Below are 18,716 nucleotides of genomic sequence, written 5' to 3' on the forward strand. Positions count from 1 at the left end.
TTCTATCTTGGCCGGGTGTGTGTTGTGAAGCTCGTCTTCGAGTAGGCAATGCACTGAAGCTTCTCTCTTTGCTGAGACACGCCTTACTGTCTGCCGGCACGGCAGCGATGAAGAGCGTGAGCGGGCAAGCAGGAGCGACGTGGCTTAGCGGCCCATTTTCCCATTCCCATTTTCCTAAATGAGGATGAGTCCGAAGTTTTGCGCTGAGTGGCGCTGATGCACAGTTGATGGCGCCTTCGTCATGCACTTCTCTGAGCTGCTTTCCGCGCTGTTGTTTTTATTGTCTTTGTTTCACTATCAACCTGCTCGCGTGCGAACGCGGCGTTGCCTCCCTGCCCTTCTCTCCTCCCCGTCTTCACGTGCGCCCCTTCGCCTCTGCGCGATTTTTGTTCCTCCTTCCATCGGGCGTACCGTTTTTCTCTTTTGATTTTTTTTTGGCTTTCCTCTTCTCCCTCCCTCTTTTGGGATATACTCATCTCGGTATATGCACACATATATACATCTATATATACGTATTGTTCACGAGGAAACCGCAGCAGCAAAGAGGCACCTTCACCACACGCATACATACATGCTTAGCCTCTTCGTCCTCCTCTCCGCTCACCTCTCCCCGTATTCGTATGTATGCGCACCTGTTTTTTCGCATACGTGTTCTCCACTGCTTCGTATGGCTCGCCTTCCTGCGGCTGTTTTTTTTTCTTTTGTGCAGTATGTCAATATAATGTTGCATGCATTGACCTGATTCGGCTCATTTCACTCGTGCCGCACTGGCTGCCCCCACTGTGCCCCTTTTTAGAGCGACATGCCGTGAGCTCTTTGCGCGCTGGCACATGTCCATCCACGGCCCCCTTCCGCCCGATACACCCAATCCTGTCAGGGGCGTTCGAACTCAGGCGGATGCGGAATAGCCTCGCTGCCCGCCGATCGCGCAGCACGTACCCGAAGAAGAAGCGAGGAAGTGCAGAACGCACCTGTTAGGCGCATGGCCCGATTCGGCGGCAGACGGCTCGCCCCAGACAACCAGGATGTAGTCGTGGTGCTGCAGAGGTAGGTGAATTGTGGTTGTGTGTGATGCGGGTGTACGTGTGTTGACTTGTTCGTGGTGGAGCGACACAGTGAGAATACAAGAAATTGCTAAAAGATTCAAGACGTCGGGGAGCCGAGGGTAAACTCTCTCTCGTCCACTAGTGCGCAATCCTTCCCCTGTGGATTTCAAACTGCACGTCCACGGAGCGCAGCAACGGAGAAAACAAAAAGAAACGCAGCAGCAGCGCGGGCAGTTCCAAAGAGAGTGCCGCCCCTTGTTTGACGCGCTGGCTCATGAATCGGCGACAGAAGAAACAATAAGCGACGGGCCTGCCTGAGGGAACAGGAGTCGTCAAGGCTGCTGACTTGGGTTGCTGTGCCGAAAATACGCTCGACGGGCCGATCATGATGTGCTCGTGAACCTTGGCGCCGTTGTCGTAGACTGCCCAGGGAAGGACTTGCGTTGGCGTATGTGGCAGACTTTCTCATGTCCTCTTCTTTCTCTTTCGTCTTGAGCGCCTCTCATCTTTTTGTGTGCGTGTCGCGTTACCGCCCCCCCCCTTTCACCTCCTCCGTCCCTCCCTTTTGCCGCGCTACCGCTGTTCATGAGGGACATGAATTGGGAGAAGCACACCAGCGTTCTGCAGGTGATTGACTTTGTAATCAGTAAAACCATACGTCACCGCGTTGAACACGCTTTTTGTTGTTGCTGCATCGCGCGCCCACTGCAAAAATGCACGATCAGAAGAAAAAAGAGAAACAGGTGCTATCTCCTGAGGCAAAGGAGGCCGCCGCACGGGAGAACGAGCGTGTCGGTGCTCTGTACAAGTCCGTCTTGGCGTCGAGCAAGGCCCACGAGTACAACTCAACGACACTCGCGAAAACCGAGGAACTGCTGCTAGCCGTCCCGGAGGCCTACACGGTATACAACTGCCGCCGCCTGGCCCTCGAAGCTGTAGCATCAATGCAGCCCTGCGCTGACTCATCGGGGTCGGCCGCCGAGACGAGCAGTGATGCAGCAGAGGCTACACCCGCCGCTAGCCGGCAACAGTGTCTTGTCCAGGAGCTCAAGTTCAATTCAAAGGTGCTGCTGCTGAACTACAAAAATTACAACGCCTTCCTACACCGGCACTGGATCTTTGATCAGCTGGAGGCGTTGGCCAAGCTGGAGATGCAGCAGGCGACTGGACACGCTGCGGGCGCAGCTGCGAACGCCACTGCGCCTGGCACGTATGAGCTGCTCTGCAGCCTCCTTCGCAAAGAGCGTGCGCAGTGCGAGCAGCTGCTGCAGATGGACGAGCGCAACTTCCACGCCTGGAACTATCGTCGCTGGGTCCTAGCGCAAGAGCTCCGCGCCACCCAGCTGGCGGAGGCCCACCGTCCTGCTCATTCGCCGTTCGCGTCGGCGGAAGACGCAACGCGGCCCTCCACGTCCTCCACGCCGTCATCGGCATTCTTCTCCGCGGAGGAGACTGCAGAGCTCGCGTACACGACGCACAAGATAAAGAGCAACTTCTCTAACTACAGCGCGTGGCATCAGCGTTCGCTGGCCATTAAGTCCGCTGTGGAGCGATCTCAACGCCAGCAGCAGCAGCAGCAGGGCGTTGTCAGCACCCCCGGGGATGCGCAACAACACCAGCAGGCGTGGCAAGCAGCACTTTTGGCGCAATTGCGGGAGGACATCGAATTTTTGAAGCAGGCGGTGTACTGCGATCCTAACGACCAGTCGGCGTGGTTCTACGCGCCTTTCGTATTCCAACTGCTGCGCAGGCAATACCACTACGAGGACGAGGATGGGGTCGCGGCGGCGCTGGAGGAATCCTTCATGAATGCCGTGATCGAGCTCGTCGCCGATGTGGATAGGGTCTGTACGGAAGACGAGTGCTACATGCCGCACTACTTCCTCCTCGATCAGCTTGTGACGCTGCAAGCCGCGTCTCAGGGGACGGCGTTGCCGACGACGGCGGTGTTCGCAGTTCCCGGCACGCGCAGCAGCGCATCTCTGAAGCGGCACATCACAGCGCTGTGTGGAAAGGTGCCATCGCTGCTGGCGTGTGCGAATGGCGAGGTGGCAGGCGATGGAGACTTGACGAACGCACGGCGGCGCTGCTTTCGATACCTGCATACGCGCCTGTGGAAAGTGGACACGCTGCGTCGATGCCTTTATGATGATTTGTTTCAGCGCGCTCTCGAGGGATGCCACTCATGATTGAAGTCGCTTTTTCTCTGTCCTCCTCCTTCCCCTCTCCCCAACCTCCCTGCCATCATCCCTCGGACAGGATGCAGGATTGCTTCCTGGTGAACAGTTACCGTCGTGCATGGCGTTTGCTATGTTTGACGTGTCTTCTCCGTCCTACAAAAGAAACGAAAGCGAAGGCGTCAGAGGCGCCTTGGCAAGCGCAGGTCGGGAGGAGGGAGCGGCGCTGCGTCGAGTCGGATTCAGTGGTGTTTGGCGTGCAGCAGCCATGGCACACGTGCGCACGGGAGGGAGGTGCACCTGCAAGCGAGTGAGTCGCACCCAGCGACCTTGTACACGCGAAAGGAAAAGAAAATAACAATAGCCCTACATAAACTGCCCGTGTTGGTCTTCGCGGAGTGCCTGCGCTAGTCGCTTCTTCTGTTGTCATTTCCTTGGCTTCCACTACAACTCTAGCAGGCACCGAGCGGCGTGCGCTACGCTCGCATTACCGCACCAGATCCCCTCCCCCTCCCCTTTTCCCTCTCCTTGGCACGCAACTCCGCAGGACTCCTTTTCCTCCCCTTTCATTACACCTTTCTTTTTTTTTCTAGCGACGCGATCGCCAAGGTGATTGTCATTCGGTCGAGCAGCCACTCACGTCACAATCATTAATCGAGATAAATAAAGTTGAAGAAAGCGAGCAATGGGGTGCAGCGCTTCCAAGAGCAAGGAGGTCAGGCGTAGCGGGAAGCCAGGGGCTTCGGCCGCTACCGCCAGCAGCCCTATTGGCGCGAGTGCCAACGGCGCCCGCGCTCAAAAGCCCACTGCTGAAACAGCGCCTGCGCCCCCTGCGCAGCCCAACCAAAATGGTACCACGTTGCCAGCGAACAAGTCGCCTAGCAGCCACTCAGTGGAGGCCCCATCTGGTCGTGCGGCCGACGCTAACCATGACAACAAAAGCACCAACGTGGATTCGACTGAGGCGCCCGACAAGGGCCCGCGTCAAAACGGCGCTGGATTGGGCAACGGCGATGTGGACGAGAACGGCAACGCTGTTTTGTTGCCAAAGGGCGTCTGGGTCAAGACGGAGGGAACACCCTACTACTACTGCCTCGAGGAGAACCTATACTTCCACCCGCCTAGCTGCCAATTCTACGACCCCACAAACGAGATGTGGTACGACCCGGATAAGGATGAGTGGTACCGCGACGATGGCTCGGATGCCGAGGCTGCTTAGGCGTGCGCGGTGACCTTTTTTTTTTCGTTCGACAAGGTAAATCGAGAAGAATACGAACTAGTAGACTGTAGCTGATGTGTATGTGTGTGTGTGCAACGATGAGCAAGCTTGTAGGGACACTGCAAGGACACGGCTGTGTGTGTGTATGCATGAAAAGCACGGCCATCAGTAAGAGATGGAAGAACGCTTGCTTCTGTGAACTTCTCCCAGAAGTCTGGCGCTGCGACAACAGCAAAGGGAAGGCGGTCTCTCGCACCGGAAAGCGGCGTGCGAAGAAGTCTGCGTGGCGTGGGCGCGTGTATCGAAAGTAAGCGAAGACTCTCTCCTTTTGCCTGGAGGGCTCACTTGGGTGGAGAGAACAGGCAACCAGAAAAAGGGATGGAAAACGCCGTCTGCCCCCTGAGGCCGTTCCCTGCTCCACTCACCCACCACCACTCCTCCCCCTCCATGTCACCATGGGTGTTTGGCGAAGCACGGAGGTAGGATGGAAGGACCCAAAAGAGCACTGCCTCACCTCCTCATGACATCCTTCCTTCCTCCCTCTCAAAGAGAAAGTGAGGCGGCTGTTCTTCTCGCTGCTCTTGCAGAGTCAGAGGCTCATTTCTTTTTTTTTGCATTCACTTTATGGGCGCTTTTCTTTCCGTGTACATGCTCGTCGCCACCTCGATCTGACTTGATCCTTGCACTAAGCCAGACGAGCGCGCGCCCTGCTGTATCGGCGTTGGTCATTTTTCGTGCATCAAGTGCTCCGTAGCTACACATATCGCTCATCAGCATCCTTTGTCTCCTCGCTTAGTCGTCCTCTCTGGTATTTTTTTTTGGCGTCTTTCTCTCCGTGTCTCGGTAGCTTGAAGAATAAAGTGCAGTGCGTACGGGTACTTATTCGTGTTGGTGTGTCGGTGTAGCTGCCGCCATGCGCCTTGCTGTTGACGTTCATGGCTCACCTCCACACCCTTACATTGTACCCGCACAGTTACTGTCAGCGTGTCTGTTTCTGCGCGTGAGGGGGCATGTATGCCGCTCAGTGTCTTTGTCTATGAATGTACTAGAACTCCTTTTTCTTCCCTCCCCTCCCCTCTCCCGGTTCGAGTGTCGATTGAGGCAAGTGCCGCGGATGTGCACGCGCAACTACACATGATATATATATATATTATACATATATATATATACATATATACACATATATATATAACGTATCTCCGCCCTTTATGTATATGAGCGGGAACGAAAGAGAAGGAAAAGCACGGCTATCAAACAGCGCAGGGGACGTGCACGCAGAAACAGAACAGAGAAGAAATGAAAAAGGGAGAACAAGGTGACAAGAAGGAGCCAGCAATGGGAAAGAACACGGTTTTATAAAGTTCAACACGCAGGCACGCCCACGAATAGAAGTGTTCACGCGAAGAAGAAACCGACAACACCCAGACAGGTGGATGCGCATATCTCCTCTCTAGTCGGTGGGCTCGTGTACAGATGTGCGTGTGCGTGTCGTCGCCCACACACACACAGATACCGCTCCCCCTTCTAGTTCTTTTTCTTCGTCATTTCACTCTGTTTCATTTTTTTTCGTTTTTTATTTGTTGCTGGCTGGTTTGGCTGTTATCAGTCTCTGTTCTCTTCCCTCTTCCGATGTTTCGTCACGGTCGTGGTGGTTGTGGTGATGGCGTCGCCGTCGGTGTCGATTGACGCGCATATTCAGGTTTGCCGCCGTCTTTTGTGTATGTCTGTTTTGTTTTGTTTTCTTGCTCCCCGTCTTTTGTATTTATTCTGGGTGTGTGGCGTGGCCCCCCCCCCCTACCCACCCGCCCCCACACCTTCTGTTCCTCTCGTTTCATTTTTTTTTTGCTTTGTTGTTGGTTGGCTGGTTTCGCTCCTGCTCTCTTGGTCCAAGACAAGCTGGCAGAGGGAGGGAGGGAGGGAGGGAGAGAGCCGGGAGGACAGAAGAGAGGGCAGGAAAGCAAATCGAAAGCGTGCAAGGCGACCGGAGGATAACGGAGAAACAAATCCACATCCCACCACACCTACAAGCACACACGCGCGCGCGCGAACAGCCGCCAACAAAAAAAAGCAGACGTCTATGCACAGCAGGGGTGGCACGCGGACTTTTTTGTGTGTAGCCATTATCCTTCTTGTAGCGCCACCTGGTGCTCTGCTGTATCTCAGAAGTCGGTGATACGCGTGTGCGCGGAGGAGCGAGCGAAAGTAGCAAGAGGAAGGAGACCGTGTGGCGGAGAAGGGGGAGGTGTTGTTGCGGTGCGGGTAGTCACCTGCGCATCGGAAAGGAAGACACTTTGCAGGTACTCCTGCTCCCACTCATATCACATCCCCCACCTCAACTGTTCGGTGTCACGCCACATTCACGCACACAAGTGCATGCGTTCACCGACAACCCCTTCGCGCCTGCCACGTTTTTTTTTTCTTTATTCCCTGTCTTGCTCTCTCCCTTTCCACTAGTCTACTCGTTCGTTATCTCTCAACAAGTTTGTTCTGTGTGTGTGTGTGTGTGTGTGTTTACTTTTATGTTGAGCTCTCGTGGTGCGCTTCTTGGAGGGTTGGACTTGAATGATGTGTGATTCTCTGTGTCGCATTGGCGTTTGTGCCTGGTAGTGGTGTGGCGAGCGCTGCGCTCGTGCCGTTCGATGTTGTTTTTGTCGTTGTTTTGTTTTGTTTTTGGCCCCTCTCTCCCTCTTCATCTTCTTTGGTTGTGTCCTTTCCAGTTGTTGGTTTCCTGTACGAAGGTTTCTTTCATTGCCCCACCCGCTGTCTTTGTGGGTTTTCGTGTGCTTTTTACCGTCCTCTGCGCTGCTCATCTGTTTCCACTGCGCCCGCTGTTATGAGTATGTGGTGTGGGGTTTGGGGGGCGGCACATTGGGTGCCCCGTCATGCGAATCAGAAGGAGAGGTGCGCGAAGGAAACAAAAGGAAAGCAGCAGCGCGCACAACGCAAAGCAGTCGAGCATTTCATGCCACGTCGCAGGGGTCGTAGCGAGTGGGTGTCCCTGAAGCACAACTGCAAAGAACTTTCAAAAAAAAATTAATGCGGAGCAAACGTACTCACAACGAACAGGCGGAACGTCCGGCTCACCTTCGCGCACGATGTGGAGTGGGCGAGAACGATGATGATGGTGCGCTGGGGCGATTAGGGCAAGCTCACATGGGTCGCAGGATCGAGGCAGCCGGGCGCATCTGATCGCTCTCCACCTCGGTCCACAGCGTTACCCTTCTTCGCTGCCCACCACTCGCTGTATCTGTCCGTCGTTTCGCCACCTTGCTCTGCGGCCGTGGACGACTTGGATACCGCTAGCTGGCACTCGGCTGATAGCGCCCCTTCTGTATGGTGCGTGCGCTGATTGAACCCCCACGCTTCCGTGGTCTGCGGCAGCCCCGCAGCCGGCGACGCGAGCGTTTCGGTGGGCGTGCACGGTCACTTGTCTCCACCTCTATCTCCATATATGTGTGTTGATCTCCACGCAGACTACAAGCTAGCCCGGCGCTTCTTCCCTTCCCTTCCCTTCTTCCTCTCCCTCTCGGCGTGCCCTATGCAACCGTCGCAGAGCTCAAGGCAAGCACGTACATCAGTCTCTTCGCTTGCCGGATTGTCCGTTGCACGGCTGTCACGCGCCGCGGTGGAACAGAAGGGAAAAAGGAAACATAGCCCATCATGGACGGCGGTGACCCGGCCTTCTACGAAGATGCAGTGCTCCATGACGAGGAGGAGGAAGTGAATGATAGCGCACCGCAGGCTACCCTCAAGTTGCTCGGCGACTTCCCGGAGCCCCTCACCGAGCCTCAACGACGCGCTGTCCAGCGCCACGTCTCGCAGAAAGTCCGCGAGTATGAGGTGGTGCGGTATCAGGTGGCGGTTGTCGAGCAGGGGTATTTGGCGCTGCTGCGCCTCGTGAAGCGACTGCGACGGGAGGCAGCAGACCTTACAGCGAGCCTCGCCGAGGGCGGAAACAAGGCGGAGACGCCGGTCTCCACGACTGCTGCGTCCGTCCCACGTGTGCGCACGACACTGCCCGCTGCTCCAACTGCTGGTGAGAAGCCAACGGCTACAGTCGCCGCAGCGGAAACATCCGCCGCCTCCGCGCCGAAGGAGGGAGCCGCGGCCCCGAAGCGCCGCCCTGGTGGGTTGCTGCTTCGCTCCTCCGTCTTCAGCGGCCTCCAGCGGGTGCTTCAGGTGGCCAAGACGGAGCAGCTCGATGAAAAGGCGGAGCAGCTGGCGAGGCAGCGTGAGAGGATCGCGCGCGAGTCCCGCCTTCACCTCGTCAGCCAGGACCTAGAAGCACAGGAAGCGCTGCTGGTGCCGCTGCAACGCAAGTACGCACGCGCCGTTGCCCTGGGAGCGGCCGCCGCAGAGGAGGTCACACCCCTGTTGACGCTACTGGAGGACATGTGGCGGCTCGAGGCGCTGTACCCCTCTCGCTTCTCCATGGCTGCCAGAGGCACGCTGCAGCCCCTCCTAGGCGACGGCACATACGCAGAAGGAGAGGCCGACAAGGCGGAAGAGGAGGCGTTGGTCAGCACAGACGACAGCGTGGGTCGCACGGCAGCGCACTCCGCAGCTGCCGTGCCATTTTTGGTCCCCTTCACCCCTGCTCAGTACACCGCCGACATCGAAGACCTCGTGCGTGCCCAAGTGGAGGTGGTGATCGACGAGTATCTAGCCTACCGCGCCCGTATCGACCCGGTGCTTTACCAGCTAGAGCAGTCGCAGCAGCTGGCCAAGGCGAAGAAAGTCGATCAGCTCATGGACGCCATCGGCATTGCTGGTGCGGAGACCGACACAGAGGTGCTACCGATCGGCGGCGCGGCCGCCGTGCTGCAAGATGAGCGCGCCGGTGAGTCGGTCAAGACGCTGCAGCATATGATGGATATCTCGTCCGACGACGAGGATGACGACCAGGCCGAGGCGGGCGTAGCGATGGGCGGCGATGCTGCCGACGTGGACCGCCACGACAGAGAGCAGATTCAGACGGCGCTGACAGCGCTCGACGACTTCGAAGACGCTTAAAGAAGGATATGCTTTGCGTGTGTGTATGCGAGCGTGTAGCACGGGGCAGCGCAAAAAAAAAAGAAAACGAAACGGAAAGGTCGACAAGGCGTCACAGAGAGAGCGATGCGGAGAGGTGCCGCAAAAATCTACGTGGTTGGTTTTCAGTTGCGCCACCCCCCACCCCAACCCTCCCACCCTATCACATTTGGATGTGACGAGCCGACGTTCTTACGTTTATGCACATCGATGCATTTGGTCTTGCTCGCGCATGGGAACATGGGATCGTCGAGCTATGTTTGATTGCATCTCTGTGGCCCACCCCACCCCTTTCTGGCCCTCGGCTGTCTCCACCACATAAAAGGGGGTGCGTCACTTCTGCCGCTGCATCACCGCCTACTCTCCCCGTTTTCATTGCGATCATTTGCCTGCGACTTTGCGGTGATGGTAGGGACACACACACACTCACACAGAGACAGACGCGCGCCCACGTGGAGGCGCCGCGCGCCCGACTTTTCTGCTTTTCCTTGCTGACTCCTACACACGGTCCTCTCATCCTCCGCACCGGTTTTCTCGCGCTGTGGCATTCAAGAGGACATATACGCGTCGTTGATCGATCATGATCCCGCGCAATGTGCCATACGAGCATAGTCCGCCGCCTCGCGACAACATCGTGACGGTCGTCATGCCTGGCGTCACCTCCTGTCGCTCCCTGCTCTCCCGCTACACTGGTGGGGATCCGCTGACGGTGCTGTGCAACTGGTCTGATGTGGAACCCACAGACCCGCTGTACATCGCAGATGCGGGTAAGAATCGGTTCACCGGAATGCCGCTTGCTCGGCGACTTCGGCGCGCCTTGCTGCAGTGGCGGCGAGTTGTCATGAGCGGGAAGAGTCACCGGTCGGACAGTGACGACGACGACAACGTTGCAGAGGCGCGGCAGCAGACATCACCGGACTTGGTGCTTGCCGGCGGCAGCGACCGACGACAGCGTACGCGTGGCGACGAAGAGAGGAGCACCGCCGCCACGGTGCAGGCGGCAGAGCTCGGCCTCACAGATCCCCTAGTGCTATACAGAGCAACGTGCCGCATTGCTCCGCGGCTGCTACACGGGGTTCTTGACTCGCCCGAGGTGGCGGAGGTGCGGCACCGTGGGTGGTACCGTACTCTTAATCCCCTGCATTGGGGCCTCGTGGTGAAAGAGCTCCTTGCGTGCTGGTGGTTCAGCGTGCGACCTTTTCAGTGGTGCTACTCGGAGCCAGGCAGGACGAACATAGCGGGTATGCGAGACCAGGCAGCCTTCACGCGTGAAGTGCGGCGTGGTGTGCGTCATATGAAGGTCGCAACGGCAGCGGAAACGCATGGCGACCAGGCAGGCGTTGAGGCACGGGAGAGCACCTCAATGAGGAGCAATAAGAAGCACCTGGTTCTCTTTGGTCTCAGCCGTGGTGCCACGACGTGCTTCTACTCGGCCATGAAACTGTCGCCAGAGGAGGCCAAGCATGTGTCTCTTGTACTTGTCGAGGCACCGTTCGACACCCTGGATCATGTCATCGATGCATCGTGTTGGATTCCGCGGCTCATGCGGTGGTTTGTGCGGTCGTTCGCCGACTGGCGCGGCACACGCGAGGAGAAGCTGGCCTACGACTTTGACCCAAAGGAAGTACACTTGCGCTGCCCCATCGCCTTCGTGATGTCTGTCAAGGACAAGCGTGTGCCCAACGAGTGCACGCAGGCGCTGATTGACCGCGTGCGACGAGAGCTCGTCCCGCACGTCATACCCGCGGTAGAAGTGCTGGTGCTGCAGCATAGTGGGCATGGCACTATGGCAGTCGGCAGCAAGGAAGATCAGGGCGCGTACGTTGCGTTTGTGGAGCGGCTATACGACACATATTGCTCTTCGTGACACGCTTGACACAGCTTCAAGGGTGAGGGCACCATGAGAAGAGGACTAGCAGAAGAGAGTTGCAAGGTGCTTCGGGTCGTTCTCACTGCTTCCATCGCCCCTAATATCTCCCACCCCCCTGATGGCGGTGGGGCACACCTCCGTGCGTGGTATTAGAGCCTCCAGTGTCACCGCTCCGTGTGGGGAAGCCGAGCAGCCCCCCCCCCCTTCTCCCCCTCCTTTACCTGTCAAATGCTGAACCACTTCCGGTCATGAAAGTTCCAAACACCCAAGACATCGGGGGAGGCCAGAGTGATGCATCTCTACCGATTTTGGCGATGAGGCCCTGGATAGCTTGGAGTCAGAGTGACCCGCGAACGTGAGCACACTTGTGCCATCCCTGTGATAGGCAGATTGCCAGCGCGACTCGAACGTATCTATCCCCTCCTCCCTCGGGCCCCTCTGGCACTGCCCACTGGTTTGGTGGGGAACGTGTGTGCCGCCCCAAGAAGGACGCAGCAGGTAGTGACTGGCACAATGGTGGAGGCTGTAAAAAGGCAGGTGGCTAGTGCTTGAGGCAGAGGCCGTGTTCGGATGGCTGAGTCGGCGCATTGCTGTAGAGCGTGCGTGTCTTTGGCATGCTCCGCACCACGCCCGTGGGGGCCTGTGGCAGAGCCGGGGGTGGTGCTACAGTGGCGTTCAACTCATTATAGCAGCGAATGGGCATGAAGAACACATTTTCTGTACTTTTTATCGCTGCGTCCCCAAGTACCTTGGCGTGCTTCCAGCTGCCACACTAATATATATATATATATATATATGTGGGCATCCATATTGGAATATGTGGCATACACCTCGCATGCGGACACAAGCAACGGTGAATTCTCACTTCCCCCCCCCTTAGGTTTTCTCCGCCCTTTCACCTCGCGCCCGCGTTGCCATCGATTTTTTTTTTGCACGTGTGGGTGTGGGTGCACGACTCGTCCGATTATGAAGAAGGAAAAAAGAAACCGAGAGACCTGCTTGAAACGCGTCATTACTGCGCGTGCTTGCACCAGCGTATAGTCGTTGTAGTGACGTAGAAGGGGCGTCACGGACAGACACAGACGCAGGTGATTCTACGTCTCCATTCGATCTGCTGATCTTGCGTGAGGCGCGTGGTGTCTGCAGGCATATCTAGGCATCAACCAAAATGTGCGGGTGACGGCCGCGTCGAACCCCTTCTCTGCCTCTCGCGACTCTGTATCGGCTCCCTCTTTGTTTTGTTTCCCTGAACGCCTCCACCGTGTATGTGTCGCGAAGCGGGCAGCCACCACTATACCGCACACAGAAGCAGAGATCACAAGGAGCACGGCTGCTCTCTTTTTTTTGTCGCTCCTTGCGGTGCTCTGGGGTTTCACAGCCGATGCAAATCAGCGGTGCTTCGACGGAGCTCGCATCGATAGAGTCATCGGCAGTTGCGCCCAAGCACTATATGGAGTACCCGGCGTCGAAGAAGTCAGCAAGCTCACAAATTGCTAGCAACTATCGCTCGTCATAACGGTGACAAGAGCATGAACGCTAATCATGCGCCTCTGTCAGAGGAGAGGGATTCGAACAGGGCAGCGGCGCCCGAAACCAGCAACCGCACGCAGCGCGAACAGCAGTCACAGCCACGCCTATATGCGCCTCTGTTCTCCCTTCTCAACCCTATTGAAGACTCAGCCGCAGCCGCGGACGTCCGCGGCCGTGGCGACGCGCTGCGCGAGAGAAGTGACCGCGCCAGCGCCGAGGCCCCGTTGTTAGGGTCCCGCGCACCGTCAAGGTCTCCACACCTGCCTGCCTCGCAGGAGGAAGGGGCGCACAGAAACGCCAGCGCTTCGTGCGCGTCACGCTGCTGGGCGGCTCTGCGGTGTCTATGCCACAACATTCGCGTCGGCTGCGCTCGCGAAGTGCCGCCGGCTGCCAAGCCACGTCGCTTTTCGCCACTCGACCGCTCCAAGATGACTCGCTACGAGTCTGTGGACACCTACGAGGCTGAGAGCATGCTATACAAGGACCACCTTGAGACTCGTAGCCATGAGCCGCGCTGGTTCATGTGGGTTTTTGTGGTGGTGCTCGGCGTCGCGACAAGCGCGCTGTCGGTTGGCATGATGACCCTACTGCACGTGCTCAACTCAGTTCGCTACGAACTTTTCGGCTTTGGCCTGCGCGGCTTCACCTTCGCAGACGCGCAGCGGTACCCCAACGTCAGTAAAGCCTCCCCGGCCCACGTGACTGGCAGTGGCGGACACGGCACGGCCTGCACCACGTCCTCCCTTGATGTATGGGCGATGCTGAGGGGCTACAGTGTGGGCCTATACGGAATCGCGTCGCCGCGGTGGTACTGGTCTGGCTATCTCTTATGGGTAGCCTTCGCTGTTTGCACCTCCGCAATCGCCAGTGGTGTCTGTTACCTTGTTCCGCAGAGCGTCGGCTCCGGTATTCCGGAGGTGCGCGCCTTTCTGAACGGCGTATCATACCCGATGATGCGCAGCACCCGCGTGCTCGTGGCGAAGACCGTCGCTGTCGTGTTTACTGTGGCCAGTGGGGTGTGCACGGACCACTACGGCCACCTCATGCTCGCTGGCGCGATGCTCGGGTCACAGCTGCTGCAGCGACGACACGGAATTCGGTGCTACCACGTGCACTTTGTCGACTGCTTCCGAAACCCGCGCGATCGCCGCACTGTTCTCGTCATTGGGGCTGCTGCCGGTATCGCCGCTGCCTTCTGTGTGTCCGTTGGCGGACTCCTTGTAATTCTCGAACTCTTGTCGGCCGTCTTCCCGGTGCGCTTCGCTCTCTACGTCTTTGCTGCGTGTCTGCTGTCGACCTTGTCGACGCAGGTGTACTGGTCCTACTGCATGAACTTCGATTCGCCCTACCGGCTGCACGGGGGCCTGCTGCTGCGTGAGGTGGTGGTGTTGTTCCGCTCCCACCTCCCCTTTGGTCAGCACGCAGTCATGAACCTGATCGCATTTATCCCTGCCTTTGTCATCGGCCTCTGCAGCGGCGCGTGCGCTGTGGGCTTTGTACGCCTGAGCTGGGTTGCGCTCTACTGCAGGCGACTTCTGGAGGTGCGGCTGCGCACCAAGGCAATCCGGTACGTGCTCCCGATCCTATTCACGCTTGTGTACGTGAGCGTGCACTACTGGGTTGCCGTGGCGTTCTCGGCAGAGCCGGTGCCCGGTGAAAAGATGCCCTCTGCCGTTGGTGAGGACAGCAACACGCAAAGGAGTGGCAGCGCTGACTCACTTGCGTCGTCGTCGTCAAGTGGCGGAGCAGACGTGGGCCCGCCGGCGGTGTGCCGCCCCGTACCGTATACCGTTCGCAGCGGCCGAAACATGACAACCATCGGCTTCTATGGCATGAACGGCTTCCTGTGCCCGGCGGGAAGCTATCGCGTTGTTGACGCTGTCGATGTCTACGACGCTGCAGGACACAGTAATGGGGTGTCGAGTGTCACGAAGACGCTGCTGCGGCGGCAGCAGACGGTGCGGGTAGTTGATGCTTACACCTCCTTGGCCTTTTCGTACGCTGACTCGACGCTGCAGACACTGCTGAGTCAGCGAACGGAGTACTTGCTGCCGTGGCACGCCCTCCTCACGTTTACCGTGATCTACTTTTTTGCCTCCGCCGTCTACTCCGGCCTTGCCCTGTGCGGGGATACCATACTGCCGTCTTTGGTGATTGGCGCGGCGATCGGCCGCTGCATCGGAGCGGCGGTGCACTCGGTAGCAGTTGCGCACAGCACGGATGCGGCCACGTGGGCAGACCCTGGTGTGTTTGCGCTCTTTGGCGCCGGCAGCTTTGTGAGTGCCACATCGGGTCTCAGCTTCGGTATCGGGGCTATCCTCATCGAGTGCACGGCTGACTTCCGTCATCTGTTACCACTCATGTTTGCGATCGCCGTGGCTCGACGCGTGCTGCTGCGGTGGGCCCGGGACGTGCACACAGTGTATCTTGAGGCCCGTGCAGTCCCGCTGCTTAATGCGGAGTCGTACCTGGAGCGGTACAGCCTTCTGGACGCGCGGCATGTGATGCATTCTCCGGTGGTCACCCTCCCCGTTGTCTGCACCCTCGATGACGTTGCGCGCGCGCTGCACAGCACGACGCACCACGGCTTTCCCGTCGTTTCCATCAACGACAGGACCTTCAAGGGGGTCGTCACGCGAGCGCAGCTGAAGCTACTGCTGTGGTACATCATCATGACCGATGGGCGCACAAACCACTGCACCTACGACGTCATGCAACGCGTCGAGGACCACGTATTCCACAGCGGCTGGGAAGGCGTCGACCCGACGCAGCTTCTGAGGCGAGAGCGGTTGCCTACTGATCAAATTTCGCTGTATCCGTACGTGGACACGTCCGCCTTCACGGTGCTTGACACGGCTGCGCTGCCACGCACCTACGAGATGTTCACAACGCTGGGTCTGCGTCACCTTGTCGTGGTCGACCGCAGTAACTGTCCCGTCGGCATGATTACGCGCAAGGACCTCGTCAGTGATAATCTTTCAGCCGTATTGGAGTCGCAAGACGCACCGGCACCCGCCGGCGGCCGCACGCCGTCGGCGGTGCTCGCGGCGGCCTTGGCTTGCCTGCGGAAACCCTTTCATCCGACCCCCGCCCAGGTGACGGAGGTGGCGCGGCAGTCGTCGACGCGGAACCTGGATGGGCCATCGCCACTGCACCGGCATCATTACGGCCAAGATCGGGAACCAGAGCCGTCAACTCATACCCCTCCTCCCCTCCATTCCCGCGAAGCGAACTTTGCCCAAGTCGTTCGACGCGTCTCGCTCCTTCGAGTGCCCAGCCCATTTCCTCCATCCACCCGAAACCAGCTTTGAAGAAAAACGTTTTTTTTTCTTTTGATGATGCGCCCAATCCTTGTGTTCCTCATGCTTCTTGCACGGTCGTCGCCGTTTGTGTGTGAGTGTGTGTGTGTGGTCTGGTTCAGTGTTATTGCGCATGTTTACTACTGCTGCTGTTTTTTTTTTGTTTGGTTGGTTGGTTGGTTCTAAGCCTCGTCACTTCCCGGAATTTGCGAAAGGTCGCCCTGGCAAGCACACACACACACACAACTCTCGCGTGCACCTCGATGACGGCTTCTTCGGCAGGGTGCAAGCGGCTGAGTCGGCACATAGGATCCTCCCTGGGTTCCTACCTCGACCGTCCTCTCTCTCTTTCTCCCTTTCATCCTGCTGCCCCCTTCGAATCCAGTCGGTGGTCAGCCCTCCCGTCGACCCCGTACTCGCCCGCCGCCCCGCGTCCGCCTCTCTCTCTCTCTCGCTCTTTTCCCGCACAATGCACACAGATCATCTCAGGCGTACTCTCCACTGTGATCTCCCTTCTCGTTTCTCCTTCCCGTGCATTTCGCCCTTTGCCTTTGTTTTGTGGGCACGTTGTCTTCTGCACACCATACGTCGCGCGGTGCATGCGCTCCTCCTCGTCCGCTTCTCGACGGCACCGCTTCATCGCCGCACCCGCGGTAGCCCCCCTCACTTTCCCTCTGTCCTTCTCTCACACACACCCACTCAGGGTCGACATCACGTGAGACGCTCTTGCACGGCGCACGCTCTCTCCCCCATTCTCTACTACAGGCACTTTTTGCTGTCGTCGTTGCTTACGTGTTTTGCTCCCCTCCCCTTCCCCCCCCCCAAATTCCAGGATGTCTCGTGTGTCGAACAAGATTAGCGGCGGCAGGGCGTGCCAGACAGTGATCGATCACGGCTACTACCTGAAGCCCATGACGGGCAATCCGTACCTGTGCACTCAGCACGACGGCGTCACGACGGCCTACCAGCAAGGCTTCGCTCCCAAGGACGCCCACTGGCTGTACCGCTTTCGCTACAATCTGCTGCCGCAGGGTATGTCAGGCGGCTTCTTCTCCCGAAACCCGTACGGTCGCTACGTGCACTGGCTGGAGGTAAGCACGATTGAGAAGATGCGCCTGCAGATGCTGACCATGGAATCCGTGCCGTGCTCGGTTGTGTCCGTCATTCTGCTGGTCTTCACCATGTGGCACTCCTACCGACTTGCCTTCCTGCACCCAGACATCACCCTCTACAACTTGGGTCTGTGGCCCACCAAGCCGTGGGTACAGCAGCAGCGCTTCAACAAGAAGAAGGAGTTTGATCAAGATGTGTACCGCTGGGTGTGCCGCGCGCCGGAATTCATGATAGACGACCCGATCCGCGACATGTACAAGATGGGCATTGCCGCCAACGACCCAGTCCTCGCCATGGCCAAGGAGCAGGGAGTGGCAAGCCAGATGACCATGGCCCAGGCCGAGTACACATCGGCGGCGCCGGACATTCGCCGCGTCATTGCCAACGCCCGCAAGGACGTCGAGCGCAGTACACAGTCGAGCACAGCGACGAGCGCCATGATAGGCGTGTAGGCCATCTAAAGATTCGTTTTAAAGTAAGCAAACAAGATGAAGGAGGGGCACAAGAGGGACAACAGATGGTAGAAAAAGGGGGCGTTACAGTCTTCTGTGAGGCGCGCGCAACCGACAACAACTGCATGAGGCACACAAACCTTGCACGACAGTGATGGCAAATACGAAACGGGTGGGACGGGGGGATATGAGCCAAAAAAGAAGACTGGAAAGGAAGGGCATCAAGAGAAGTGGAAAGTTCACTCGCACCCCTCCCCCACTCCCTCAACCCTCTAAACGGGAGCAGTAGATCTAGCGCTCGCAAGGCAGTGGTGTGTTTTCGGCTGCCTCCACCGCGCTCTTCTCTCAATCTCTGTCACGTGTCTCACACCTAGCTTTCCCCGCTCCGATTCGCCCTTTCACGAGCAACTAAAAGGAGAGCAAGTAACGGTGGACTTGCGGCCCTGCTCCTCATGCCTGAGCTCAAGCGACCTCGTGTGGTGTTCTCTCTCCGAATCCCACAGATTCGTTTTTGTTGTTTTCCGCCTTCTCGTGCGCAACGAGCTTTGCCCTGGGCACACGTTTCTATTGTTTGTCGTCCTCCTCCCCCCTCACACCTTCACTTCCCTCTTTCTTCCGATTTATCCAGTGCATGGGAAGCTGTCTCTGCGTTTGTGTGTGTGTGTGTGGTGTGTGCGTTCGAGTGCCTGTAGACTTTTTCTTATCTTGTGTGTTTGTTTGTTCGCCTCTGGATTTGTGTATCTCCAATGCCATATTCGGTGGCTCCCTCTCCTCCCTTCTTCTCTCTTTCTCAGTTGTTTCTTCCACTTCATCCCGGAGGCTCATGCCAAGGGCGGGGGCGCGCGACGCTATGAGAATGTCCCCGTTTTTTTTCTTGTCTTTCTTTTGCTTCTCGTGCCCCTCCCTCTCTTCCCCTCCCTGTGCCCTTGCCGCGTCTACACTGTCGCTGTGGGCTTCCGCAAACGAACGCGGTCGGGGG

At 57.9% G+C, this 18,716-nt stretch overlaps 6 protein-coding genes across 6 annotated transcripts; all 6 read left to right on the plus strand.

The window, feature by feature from the left end:
* Window positions 1-1,759: 1,759 nt before the first annotated feature.
* Window positions 1,760-3,235, plus strand: LINJ_33_1080 (conserved hypothetical protein; the record flags this gene model as incomplete). Its single annotated transcript, XM_001468149.1, has 1 exon — window positions 1,760-3,235. The coding sequence occupies one exon, from the start codon at window positions 1,760-1,762 to the stop codon at window positions 3,233-3,235; it is 1,476 nt and encodes a 491-aa protein (XP_001468186.1).
* Window positions 3,236-3,908: 673 nt separating this feature from the next.
* LINJ_33_1090 (conserved hypothetical protein) lies at window positions 3,909-4,442 on the plus strand (the record flags this gene model as incomplete). Its single annotated transcript, XM_001468150.1, has 1 exon — window positions 3,909-4,442. One exon carries the CDS (start codon window positions 3,909-3,911, stop codon window positions 4,440-4,442), a length of 534 nt encoding a protein of 177 aa, XP_001468187.1.
* Window positions 4,443-8,102: 3,660 nt separating this feature from the next.
* On the plus strand, window positions 8,103-9,455 carry LINJ_33_1100 (conserved hypothetical protein; the record flags this gene model as incomplete). The annotated part of the gene is made up of 1 exon (XM_001468151.1): window positions 8,103-9,455. The coding sequence occupies one exon, from the start codon at window positions 8,103-8,105 to the stop codon at window positions 9,453-9,455; it is 1,353 nt and encodes a 450-aa protein (XP_001468188.1).
* An 805-nt stretch (window positions 9,456-10,260) lies between these two features.
* Window positions 10,261-11,340, plus strand: LINJ_33_1110 (conserved hypothetical protein; the record flags this gene model as incomplete). Its single annotated transcript, XM_001468152.1, has 1 exon — window positions 10,261-11,340. One exon carries the CDS (start codon window positions 10,261-10,263, stop codon window positions 11,338-11,340), a length of 1,080 nt encoding a protein of 359 aa, XP_001468189.1.
* Window positions 11,341-12,872: 1,532 nt separating this feature from the next.
* LINJ_33_1120 (putative chloride channel protein) lies at window positions 12,873-16,184 on the plus strand (the record flags this gene model as incomplete). Its single annotated transcript, XM_001468153.2, has 1 exon — window positions 12,873-16,184. One exon carries the CDS (start codon window positions 12,873-12,875, stop codon window positions 16,182-16,184), a length of 3,312 nt encoding a protein of 1,103 aa, XP_001468190.2.
* Window positions 16,185-17,005: 821 nt separating this feature from the next.
* On the plus strand, window positions 17,006-17,737 carry LINJ_33_1130 (hypothetical protein, unknown function; the record flags this gene model as incomplete). Its single annotated transcript, XM_001468154.1, has 1 exon — window positions 17,006-17,737. One exon carries the CDS (start codon window positions 17,006-17,008, stop codon window positions 17,735-17,737), a length of 732 nt encoding a protein of 243 aa, XP_001468191.1.
* Window positions 17,738-18,716: the final 979 nt, after the last annotated feature.

The sequence above is a fragment of the Leishmania infantum genome, chromosome 33 (genome assembly GCF_000002875.2).
Source record: "Leishmania infantum JPCM5 genome chromosome 33".
Taxonomy (NCBI): Eukaryota; Euglenozoa; class Kinetoplastea; order Trypanosomatida; family Trypanosomatidae; genus Leishmania; species Leishmania infantum.